The sequence below is a fragment of the Siphateles boraxobius genome, unplaced genomic scaffold, assembly GCF_051911475.1.
Source record: "Siphateles boraxobius isolate OS27281-9 unplaced genomic scaffold, OSU_SipBor_1 96, whole genome shotgun sequence".
In the NCBI taxonomy this organism is placed as follows: Eukaryota; Metazoa; Chordata; class Actinopteri; order Cypriniformes; family Leuciscidae; genus Siphateles; species Siphateles boraxobius.
Genome location: NW_027509226.1, coordinates 185,001 through 197,500, shown reverse-complemented (window position 1 = coordinate 197,500; position 12,500 = coordinate 185,001). Strand labels below are relative to the sequence as shown.

At 37.8% G+C, this 12,500-nt stretch overlaps 1 protein-coding gene across 1 annotated transcript in view; it reads left to right on the top strand.

Annotated features, from left to right (window-relative positions):
- Positions 1–12,500, top strand: part of LOC143733302 (receptor-type tyrosine-protein phosphatase mu-like) — a 325,940-nt gene that overhangs the window by 165,836 nt on the left and 147,604 nt on the right. Inside the window, exons 8-11 of the mRNA XM_077224964.1 lie at positions 1,532–1,840; positions 3,718–3,827; positions 7,619–7,820; positions 9,174–9,276. Of these exons, the coding sequence (XP_077081079.1) occupies positions 1,532–1,840; positions 3,718–3,827; positions 7,619–7,820; positions 9,174–9,276 (724 nt within the window). The remainder of the gene's footprint in view (positions 1–1,531; positions 1,841–3,717; positions 3,828–7,618; positions 7,821–9,173; positions 9,277–12,500) is intronic.

Sequence of the window (12,500 nt, the reverse complement as noted above, 5' to 3'; positions counted from 1 at the left end):
CGCTGTGATCATGTGACCCTCACCTGTTCTCGATACGCTGTGATCATGTGACCCTCATCTGTTCTCGATATGCTGTGATCATGTGACCCTCACCTGTTCTCGATACACTGTGATCATGTGACCCTCACCTGTTCTCGATACGCTGTGATCATGTGACCCTCATCTGTTCTCGATACGCTGTGATCATGTGACCCTCATCTGTTCTCGATACGCTGTGATCATGTGACCCTCATCTGTTCTCGATACGCTGTGATCATGTGACCCTCATCTGTTCTCGATACTCTGTGATCATGTGACCCTCACCTGTTCTCGATACGCTGTGATCATGTGACCCTCATCTGTTCTCGATACGCTGTGATCATGTGACCCTCACCTGTTCTCGATACGCTGTGATCATGTGACCCTCATCTGTTCTCGATACGCTGTGATCATGTGACCCTCACCTGTTCTCGATACGCTGTGATCATGTGACCCTCACCTGTTCTCGATACGCTGTGATCATGTGACCCTCATCTGTTCTCGATACGCTGTGATCATGTGACCCTCATCTGTTCTCGATACGCTGTGATCATGTGACCCTCATCTGTTCTCGATACGCTGTGATCATGTGACCCTCACCTGTTCTCGATACGCTGTGATCATGTGACCCTCACCTGTTCTCGATACGCTGTGATCATGTGACCCTCACCTGTTCTCGATACGCTGTGATCATGTGACCCTCATCTGTTCTCGATACGCTGTGATCATGTGACCCTCATCTGTTCTCGATACGCTGTGATCATGTGACCCTCATCTGTTCTCGATATGCTGTGATCATGTGACCCTCACCTGTTCTCGATACACTGTGATCATGTGACCCTAATCTGTTCCTGATACGCTGTGATCATGTGACCCTCAACTGTTCTCGATACGCTGTGATCATGTGACCCTCATCTGTTCTCGATACGCTGTGATCATGTGACCCTCATCTGTTCTCGATACGCTGTGATCATGTGACCCTCATCTGTTCTCGATACACTGTGATCATGTGACCCTCACCTGTTCTCGATACGCTGTGATCATGTGACCCTCATCTGTTCTCGATACGCTGTGATCATGTGACCCTCATCTGTTCTCGATACACTGTGATCATGTGACCCTCATCTGTTCTCGATACGCTGTGATCATGTGACCCTCATCTGTTCTCGATACACTGTGATCATGTGACCCTCATCTGTTCTCGATACGCTGTGATCATGTGATGCTGTATTAGATGGAGTCTGAGACTCTTTGATCTGCTCTTCTCGTCTTATTGATGCTTTGATCCTCGAGTGGCGGATATGACTTCCAGACCCGGAGAAACGGGATCAGGGTTTCTGTGTGTGTGTGTGTGTGTGTGTGTGTGTGTGTGTGTGTGTTTGAGTGTGCGTGTGTTTGATTGTGCGTGTGTGTGTGTGTGTTTGAGACGCCGTCTGCCCCTGACTCACAGTAAGATACTAACAGTGTGTGTGCTTCACAGTAAGACACTAACGGTGTGTGTGTTCTCCCTCAGAGCCGATGCACGGGCCTCGGCAGCTGAAAGTGGTGGACATCAAGTCTCGTCAGGTGACGGTTCGCTGGGAGCCGTTCGGCTACAACGTGACGCGCTGTCACAACTACAGTCTGACGGTGCAGTACCGGTCCCGAACCCGAGCCGGAGCCGGAGCGAAGGAGGAGAGCAGGGAGGTGTCGTCGAGCTCCACTCCTCAACACACCATACACAACCTCACGCCCTTCACCAATCTCAGCGTCAGGATGGTCCTGCGCAACCGAGAGGGAGTCAAGGAGAGTCCCGAGATACACGTGCAGACCGATGAAGATGGTGAGCGAGAACTGGCATAAACTATATATGTATATATATATATATATATATATGTGTGTGTGTGTTTGTATAATATGGGGGGCCAAACATTAAATAATTATATGTTAATCCGAATATATAGTTACAAATCTGAATATATACACATAAATCCGAATATATAGTTACAAATCTGAATATATACACATAAATCCGAATATGTAGTTATAAGTCTGAATATATAGTTATACTTACAACTCTGAATATATAAATCTGAATATATAGTTATATCTCTGAATATATAGTTATATCTCTGAATATATAGTTACAAATCTGAATATATAGTTACAAATCTGAATATATAAATATAAATCCGAACATATAGTTATAACTGAATATATAGTTACAAATCTGAATATATAAACCTAAATCCTGAATAATATAGTTATAACTCTGAATATATGAATGTAAATCCGAATATATACAGTAGTTATACAGTAACTCTGAGGATGTGTTATGTGTGTGTCTGTGTGTGTGTGTGTGTGTGTGTGTGTGTGTGTGTGTGTGTGTGTGTGTGTGTGTGTGTGTAATATGGTGGGCCAAACATGAAATAATTATATGTAAATCTGAATATATAGTTACAAATATGATCTCTCTCTCTCTCTCTCTCTCTCTCTCTCTCTCTCTCTCTCTATATATATATATATATATATATATAAAGGCCTACATTGAATTTATTACACATAAAAAGGCTACAACGGCCATTATTTTTATTTTAGTTTTTATTTTAGTTTTTTATAGTTTATATCAAAAACAATTTGGTTACAAACATTCTTCAAAATTCACCAAAATATGAGCCAGATATATTCCTGATGTTTTAAGTCCCACTAGAACTGTTTATTCTCTAGACCTTTTTGAGATCTTTGTAGAATTCTAGATCTTTAGATCTTTTATCCTCTAGAGCTTTAGCATCTGTGTCTCAAAAAACACTGATCCGAAGAACCTCTGAAACATAAAGAACATTATTTATCCACAAAGAACCATATAACTGAATAACCGGAGACAAGCTTCTTCTTGAATAGAAATGAGTTCTTTTGCTGTATCTGAGAAACAATTGAAGAACCTTTAAGTTCCCCAGCACAGTGTCTTTAGTACTACGGTATATAGTCACTGTATTTCTATGAACAGCCCATTATATCAGGTACTGGAGTGAGTGAGCTGCTCAAATGCTCCATTGGATCATTTTCATCTTATTTCTCATGTTCCTGAGGGTGAATTTCTTCCAGTACGGTGAAGCGCTGACATTTAGCTTGAATGTCTAATTGCGTCCCCCATTAGCAGAGCTCTTCTGATGGAATAAACATGATTTTTTTTTTGTTTCCTGAGATCGGCAACCTTTATAAATAATTAGACACCTGGGCCGCATCTCGACTGGATGTTAAACACACACGCGCTCTTTGTTCTCGTTCAGAGTCGGTGTCAAGTGAGACAGACTTGAGGAACGTTCCTGCGAGAGTATCCTGAAACGATAAACAAATGAGTAATAATCTCTCACAGACACACACGCGTGTTTGAAGGAGGAGATGAACAGCATCTGAGGGGATTTTGTGTGTTTCCTTGCATTTATGGCTTGAAACCAGTGACTTTTATATAATAATAATAAATCACACTCACTTATTCATACCGATTTAACCTTTCAGAAAAAGGCGGTCAGCTTGAGACATAATGTTTTCCTTATTAGCTGTCAAATATTGATGATTGTGTGTGTGTGTGTGTGTGTGTGTCAATGTGTGACGGTATCTTAGATATAACAAAATATTACAGCTACAGAACATCGTATGCATGTGAAGAGCTGTTGCTGTTGCTGTGTTCTGATCCGTTATGATGTCACTTCCTGTCAGTGCCGGGTGAAGTTCCTCTGGATTCTATCCAGGCCAGTGTGTACGAGGAGAAGATCCTGCTGAAGTGGAGAGAACCGGCTCAGACCTTCGGCATCATCACTCAGTATGAGGTGAACACACACATTATCACTGTCAAGGTATAACATTAAATCTGATAGTAAATTTGAACTAAATAAAAAAAAAATGCTTCAGTGCGCCGACGCACTGGCGAACGTTTTTAAAGTATCAACTTTCAAATCTTGTCATTTTTTAAGAAATTCAAATTCAATACAGTTTTGTGGGTCTTTAATGTGTGGTGACAGATCACTGAAGCGACATGTGAACCGATCATCTCTTCCTCTTTACTACTAGTTACAGCACAATATAATCATGAATGAACATCAGAAGGTATGCTTTAAGATGTCAACACACCATTTTTCAAGTTCAAGTCCACCAACGTTAATCTACTAACTCTGTCTGGTTTGAAGATAATATCTGCGTTATGATTGGTCAGATCGCCTGTCAATCAAACTCCTGGCTGAAGTGTGAATTAAAAAGTGTTTTTTAACGATTTTTTTTAATTTGGTGGTAGGAAATTACTAGTCATCCAATCGACTATGCATTACGTTAGTTTCGTGAACGGGTATGTTTCTTCAGGCCGCAAAGAAATATAGAACTGTGTACACAGCAAAAAATGTTTTTCTTACTTACTAGTTTTGTTTTGTTTCCAGTCCATATATCTAAAAATTCCCCTCTGGTGCTCTTCGCGGGTCGGAAAAAATGACACCTATGAATTTTTATTTCAATGAAATGGATGTACTATATTTTAGTTTGATAATGTTTTTTATTTCAAGTTCTAACAATCCTGAAGCATATTTATATACACTTATTTAAGCACTTTATTCATTTATATTCGTTTTTTTCTCTTTACTGTCTGCCTCTCTTATTTGAATCGCTTGTTCTATTTGTCATGTGTATGACTACGTACAGTTGTACAGTATGTTACTATTTATTTCTGTAGCCTCTTGGCCAGGTCACGTTTGTAAATGAGAAGTGGTTCTCAAACAGTTTACCTGGATAAATAAAGGTTAAATAAAAATAAATAAATACATTTTGTATTTTGAGGGGATTTTATGGTACTAAATTATATTTATTATGTACTAAATTATGTTTTATATACTAAAACAAGATATCTTACGTTATTTAAGTTGTAAATGCTTCTTGTACTTAAGATATTATATTTTTTGACTGGAAACAAGACAAAGATACTAGGTAAGAAAAGACAAAAATACTAATTTTTTTTCAGTGTATCGTCAACTTAACAGTGAAAACTAGCACCATGTTTTCCAATATCTCCCAAGGGTAGCATGTACAGAGTGAACAGCAGCGGTCCTAGTACTGAGCCTTGTGGTACGCCATACTGAACTTGTGATCGATAAGACATCTCTTCATTTACTGCTACAAACTGATAGCGGTCAGATAAATATGATTTAAACCATGCTAGTGCAATTCCACTAATGCCAACATCATTTTCGAGTCTATTTAAAAGAATTTTGTGGTCTATGGTATCAAATGCAGCACTAAGATCGAGTAGCACTAATAGAGAGATACAACCACGATCGGATGATAAGAGCAAATCATTTGTGACTCTAATGAGAGCTGTCTCAGTGCTATGGTGCGGTCTAAATCCTGACTGGAAATCCTCACAGATACCATTTCTTTCTAAAAAAAATAACATAGTTGTGAAGATACTGCCTTTTCTAGTATCTTTGACAGAAAAGGTAGATTCGAGATTGGGCCGGTAATTGACTAATTCTGTAGGATCAAGTTGCGTTTTTTTAAGAATCAGCTAAATAATAACCATCTTAAAATGTATTGGTATGTATCCTAATGATGTAGATGAATGAATGGTGTTGAGAAGAGGATCTACGACCTCTGGAAGCATCTCTTTCAATGGCTTAGTCGGTAAAGGGTCTAACATACATGTGTGTCTGTGTGTGTGTTTCAGACCATTGTGTGTGTGTGCGCTACAGATCATATAGTCAGACGGGAATAACCGTAGACTCAATTGTCCGTGAGCCCGTCGTGGCGTCCAGCCTTTGATTTGACAGTATCAAAGAGTTCAAACTGAGACTCTCTGACGGGCCGTGATTTCAAAAGGACAGTTTGGGCTTTTTTTTCCTCTTATCAAGGGAACCTGATTCTTCCTTTCCTTTCTTTTTCCTCTCGCTCTCTCGCTTATCTCTCTCTGATTCCAGACATTCTGCTCTTGTATATTTCCAGTGAGATTTCCCGTCCTCAGATTCTCCTTTCCCATCCGATCCACGGCTCTGGATGACGTCAGTCGGATGTTCACAGTCTCTCGCTCCATGGAATGATATGAATCTAATAGCTAATAGAGTTTATGAAAACGAGCAGAAAATCCTGATATCAAAAAGTGTCTCGAATGCGCCACTTCATTAATGCCGCTCATCTTCAGTGTAATGAACAAACCCCTACAAATACAAGAAGCAAAACACTTTCCCACCTCTTCCCTGCTCTGATCCGTCACAAGCGCGGATGTTGTTATTGATTTCTTTATTTATTTATTGCCGGCTGATAATTGAAAAGGGCCTTGAAGCATTTCAGAAATAATAGAGTGAAATCATTTGTTTTGTTCGACGCTGGAATTCATTATAGTGATGCTAACATGTAGCACTGCCCTCGACTAAAGATTTTTCTAGTCGACTAGTAGTCATTAATTTAAGCAATTAATCGACTAATCGTGTGCTATATTATTAAGCCATCAATCATAATAATGCGCCTTTAATTGCCTATATGATATAGGTATTGCCCTAATCAGCGCACAAATTTAAATTCAATGATAATGAGTGTTTTGTGAAAAAAACAGAATGAGACTTTATTATAAACATTTGAATAATTTATTGGTAATGTTTTCAGTGTTTTGGGCTGCAGAGATTAAGTTACGATGCTGACTCCTCATCTCCGCCTATATGTACGCCTCATACAGATTATATAATCTGAGAATATTTATTTTCCATTTGAATCTGTTTATTTAAATGTAGACATTTCAAGGTTTCTATAGATATATTTCTCATGTCTGTGAAGCAAGTATACGCTGAGTTTCAGTTGCGTTCCAGTTCACTGAGACCGAGAGGCAGAAAGCGCATCCTGATTGTGTTCATTATTTTACAAAAGCATGTTTTGCCGTTATTGTGATTTACAGCAATAAAAGCAGACACTTTACAGTTTGCATTACTCGTATCTGTATGACCAAAAATGACGGAGTATTTTCAGTTAAATGCGCCGGCGCCTGTATGTCTATCTCACGACCAATTCGTACGAATTTGTACAAGGGATTAAAAGGTGGCTAATTCGTACGACCTCACTCATATGAATTTGTGCGATTTGTCTAAACCCACGTGATGGTTAGGTTTAGGGGCGGGGTCAGGTGTAGGTCATTCGTACGAATTCATACGAATTGGGCAACTCGTAAAATATGTACGATTTAGCAAAAATCTTACTAATTCGTACGAGTGAGGTCGTATGAATTCGTACGAATTACCCACCTCGTAAAATTCGTACGAATTGCCGTGAGATCGATTTGGTATGCCATGCAGTAAGAGCGTCTCCACACTAACACTAATAATAGCGCACATTTATCTAGGTTAGTATTAGAGCGACTTGTAAAGTTGCTGCTAGTTGCTTGTATCAAGTGATATGCCATTTTGAGGTCGATGAATGATAACGATTGGATTCCCTGCCGTTAACGATTTGTCCATCACAGCCTGTGTGAGTTCGCTGCAGTTTTTTTTTTCTGCGACTAAACGACTAATAAAATTGTGGTCGACTAAGCCTACTCGACTGACGATTAGTGGACTTCAGGAGGCAGCCCTACTAACATGCATGCTTGTGTTCCCAGATCTCCTATAAAGCCGTCAGCTCCTTCGACCCAGTGCTGGATCTGTCTAACCAGAGCGGGAAGGTGGTGAAGATGGGGAATGAAACCAGCCATGTGTTCCTGGGTCTTTATCCCGGCTCCACGTACTCCTTCACCCTCAGAGCGAGCACCGCTAAAGGCTTCGGGCCGCCCGCCGTCACACAGGCCACAACCAAGATCTCAGGTCAGTTCATTTATCTGAAACAATCCCAATCCTACACTGGAGTAACAAAAGAGTGTTGGTTCAACTTAACTGGTTGCCACTCTTCGTGTGTTGGTCAAAAATTGCTGATTTTTTTTATTTGTATTTCAATGATTGTAGTATATTTTATTTCGGTAATGTTTTTAATTAATAATTTTGTATTTTTAGGGGATTTTTTGGTACTTAATTATATCTACGCTGTATTTATAATCCATTTATTCGCATTGCTGAGCATAGACCTGAAAATCAATTTTCAACTTAAACTGTTGTAAATCTTGAATGCTTTAGAGCGACAGACGGAAGTTTGATCTCTTTTCAAAGACGACACTTGGCAAATTATTGCTGTAGTGAAAACAGTTGTAAAAACTGACTTTAAAAAAAGTTTAAAAAAAAAAGTTTATTGTTATGAAAATTGCACAAAAATACTAGTTTCAATTTTTATATGAAATATATATTTTCAAAAACCTGTTTTACTCAAAACTCAAAAAAAAGTTGTGTTCAAAATTTGAGCTTGATATCTCAGTAAATGATCTTTCAGTGAGATGTTCCTCGACTGCAGTACCGAACGCTTCCACTAGAGGAAATTCATCTCCCATTCATTACCAATGCGCTCATTTCTGACCGCGAGGAGCACAAGGGTGACTATTTTTTACAGGACCATTAAACATGTTCAATCATGTCTTTGCATTTTTTTTGTTCACACAGCAAGTGCCAAAACCTTTACCAAGTTTCGTAAAATTTTCAATAAAAAATGACTGTAGAGCACCAGATGGTTAAAAGTTTGAGTTCATTGAAACTACAAATTTGAGTTGTGCTGTTTTCCATGTTCATCTGCTGTTTGATCATGAAACGCCTCCACTGTATCTTGAGTTTCTTCCGGGAACGAACACGTCACAATATTCCTCATTATAATTTTAATAATTATAAGTTGAGTTAGTTAGTAGTGTGTTAAACTGGCGGTTATGGTAAGGGGCGGGACATTTCCCAAACACACTCGAAGCGCTCGACCAATCACAACACACTGATCCAGCCGACCAATCAGAGCACAGTGTGCTTTTCAGGAGGAGGGGCTTCATAGAGACAGGAAGTAAACAGAGCGTTACTGACAGACTGGGAAGAGAGGAGCCGCAACAATGGAGAATATGAGGAAAAAAATCAACATTCAAGCAGGAAAACCTGTTCTTGCATGACAACTCTAGTGATTTGAGTTGCTGTTTCAAATCACTTGTGTGTGTGTGTGTGTGTGTGTGTGTGTGTGTGTGTGTGTGTGTGTGTGTGTGTGTGTGTGTGTGTGTGTGTGTGTGTGTGTGTGTGTGTGTGTGTGTGTGTTTGCAGCTCCGTCGATGCCGGCGTACGATCAGGAGTCGCCTCTGAACCAGACGGACAGCAGCGTCACGGTTGTGCTGAAACCGGCCCAGAGCCGCGGAGCTCCTGTCAGGTACAAACAATAATAATCATACATTTATATATTTGTGTCCCTGGACCACAAAACCAGTCACAAGTCACACAGGTACTGTATATTTGTGGCAATAGCCAACAATACATTATCGATTTTTCTTTTATGCCAAAAATCATTAGGATATTAAATAAAGATCATGTTCCATGAAGATATTTTGTAAATTTCCTACCGTAAATATATAAAAACATATATTTTTGTGAGTGGATGCAGCAATATCACGAACATAAATGCATTTTCTCAATGTTTAGTTTTTTTGCACTAAATAAATCAAATAAATAAACGACCCATTTGACTGATTTTGTGGTCCAAGGTCACATGTCACTCCTGCAGATAAAACACTTAAAAAAATGTACAAGTAGCAATAAAAAAAGCAACAAACGTGAGAATAATTTATTTTGTGATAATAACGCAATAAAACCAAATTTTCAACATAGTTTTGTACAAATTTTGAATGCAAAATTGCATAAGGTTTTATTTTCGCATAGTAAAATAAAACCTGTAGCTGTAGTTTGACTTTTATTTATAGAATTTTTTCAGATTAAGTTCAACCAAGTTTAGTGTTTTGTTCTTTGCTCATTTTTTTAATGTTTTTACAATATTCTCCTCATATGCTGATGGTTTAATCAAACTTGTAGTGTCATTAAAACAAATATCCACTCCAGCCGCTACTTTAAGATGATTTCCCAAAAAAAACGGTACATTTAACAGTATTTTACTGTAAAATTGCATGAATAGATCTATTATAGTTTTTCATATAGCAGATTTAATTGGTTAACCGTAGCATTTTTACAGTTATCATTACAGTGGTATTGTACAGTGCATGTGAATGTGAAGCGAGAGTGTGTGTCTGTTCTCAGCTGGCTGTTTTGATGGTATTTTTCCTGCTGTATTGTTTGTGGATTCCTCCGAGTGAGCGTCAGTCTTTGAAGCGGAGAACAAAGTGTGTGTGTGTGTGTGTGTTCAGAGCCGTGCCCTGAACCGCTTTCATGTGTTTCTCCTGCCGGTGTCACATCGGCCCCTGAACGTCCCCGCGCTGAACACACACTCTCCGACCCTCGTTAGTAAACGCCACACGCGCTCAGGTGAACGTGTCCAAGAACATTTCAGCCACAAATCAAACCAAAAATAACACTTTATAGATTTGAATTCTGTAAATTAAGAATTCTGCATTTGTTTTTTTATGACATTTAAAGCATGAAGCAGAAACTGTGCTTGTTTTTCTGAGTGAAACGCTTCTGGAACAAGAATAAATGTGGGCGGGGCTTGATTGTGTCTGTGAGGAACTGATTGGATGGTTGTGGTTTGCTATTGGCTGATCTCATGTGAGTGACAGGTTATAGCCCCGCCCACATCATCAGAGAAGAGAGAGATGCTGCAAGAGGAACTTATTCTGATTCGAGATTACCAGGAACATGAAGTTAACACAATAATAATGTGCACTGATAAAGCATTCATAATAAACCCTGCAAAATCACTCTTTTTGATTTCATGGTGACTTTAGACACATTTAAACACGGTTCAATATTTGACATTGTTGATATTGCTTTGCTGCACTTCATTATGATTTATTATTTAATGTATTTTAATTATTTTGTATATATAAACACACATGCATGTATATATTTAAGAAAAATATGTTATTTATATATATGTATACAGTATATGCATGCAAATATTTCTTAAATATATACATGCTTGTGTGTGTATTTATATATTGAAAATAATTATACATAATGCACACACACATATATTATGTTATTTTGGATTAATCATTGTCCAGCACTAATATATATATATATATATATATATGAGTTGACCTAACTTGAAAAATCTGGTGATGCAAATTACTCAAATATTTTGTCAAATTTCCCCGTTTTGAATTGAAAATATGGTGATTTAAATAATTCATGTAGTTCATAACTGAATGTATCAAGACAAAAACATGAACAGAGCCGTCCTCCGCACATTAACCATAAGATAAAGAGTGAATATGTGCATATTTTTAAAGAAAACCATTGCAAATACTTTACAATAAACGTTAGTTCTTATCTTGTTATCTTAAATCCTTTTAAATCCTTTAATTTAAAAGAACTAAATATACAAAGAATTTAAATGAATAGTCAATGTCAAAAACAAGCTTACGACCTTGCATTTAAATCTCTATATAATGATGAAATATAAGCTGGACATGTTTGTGATGTTTGACTCTGAATCTCAGATATTTATGAATGTTCAGCCGGTTTAATAAAGCTGTAACATCTTCAGCATAAGAATATTATATCACAGAGCGCTGGTTTAATATTGGATATGTCGGGTCTGACGCTCGACTGTACCGTAGTAAATTACAGTGATGTTTACCGCAGTAATCTCTGCTGGATTACACCGCCAGTCAATCATCTAATCTGATCAAACCGTGTTTTTACCTCGTCTTCAAAATAGGAAAATAGGAAAAGCAAGATTTGATTATTGTGATCTAATCTCTCGGTCTGTGATTGTGTTTGTCCGTGTTTTCAGGAGACGAGGTCATTACGGCGGGCTTCGGTGTCTTTTAGGTTGCTAGGGTCAAAGGTCAAACTCAGTGTCATGTGACATCAGATTGTAATTAACCAAGAGCTGATGTCACTAATAAAACAGTTCATGGTTACACTTTATAAAACTGTTGCTTCGTTAAAGAATAACTACACAGGAACAAACGAGTTACGCACTCTTAACACTGCTAACTAACTATATATAGGTTTATAATTAATATTAATAATGCATAATTTATAATAAAAGGTAATGTTATTGCCTTTTTTTTATAATGTCTCTTTCTGTACGTTAAATGCCTCTTTTGTAATTATTTATAGTCATATGCTTATAAATCACCTCAATTGTGCTGTATATATATGCAAATATTGCTGTTAAATGTATATTTATTCTATATATATATATATATATATATATATATATATATATATTCCAGTTTACTGTTTACCATTCTCACTTATTTTGTCAAATTTGTTAGATATTTGTTAGCAAATATTGTTTGTAAAGTGGGAGATTCATTTCGTTGTAATCTTTTGTATAATGACAAATACAGATTATGATTCTGATATTAACGACTAAAGTGTTTCCAAATCCATCTGAAGGAATATTAGTTATTGATTATCTAATCGTGAACTCCCACATTCACCTGAGTGCTATTGCTTACTAATTCGTTAATC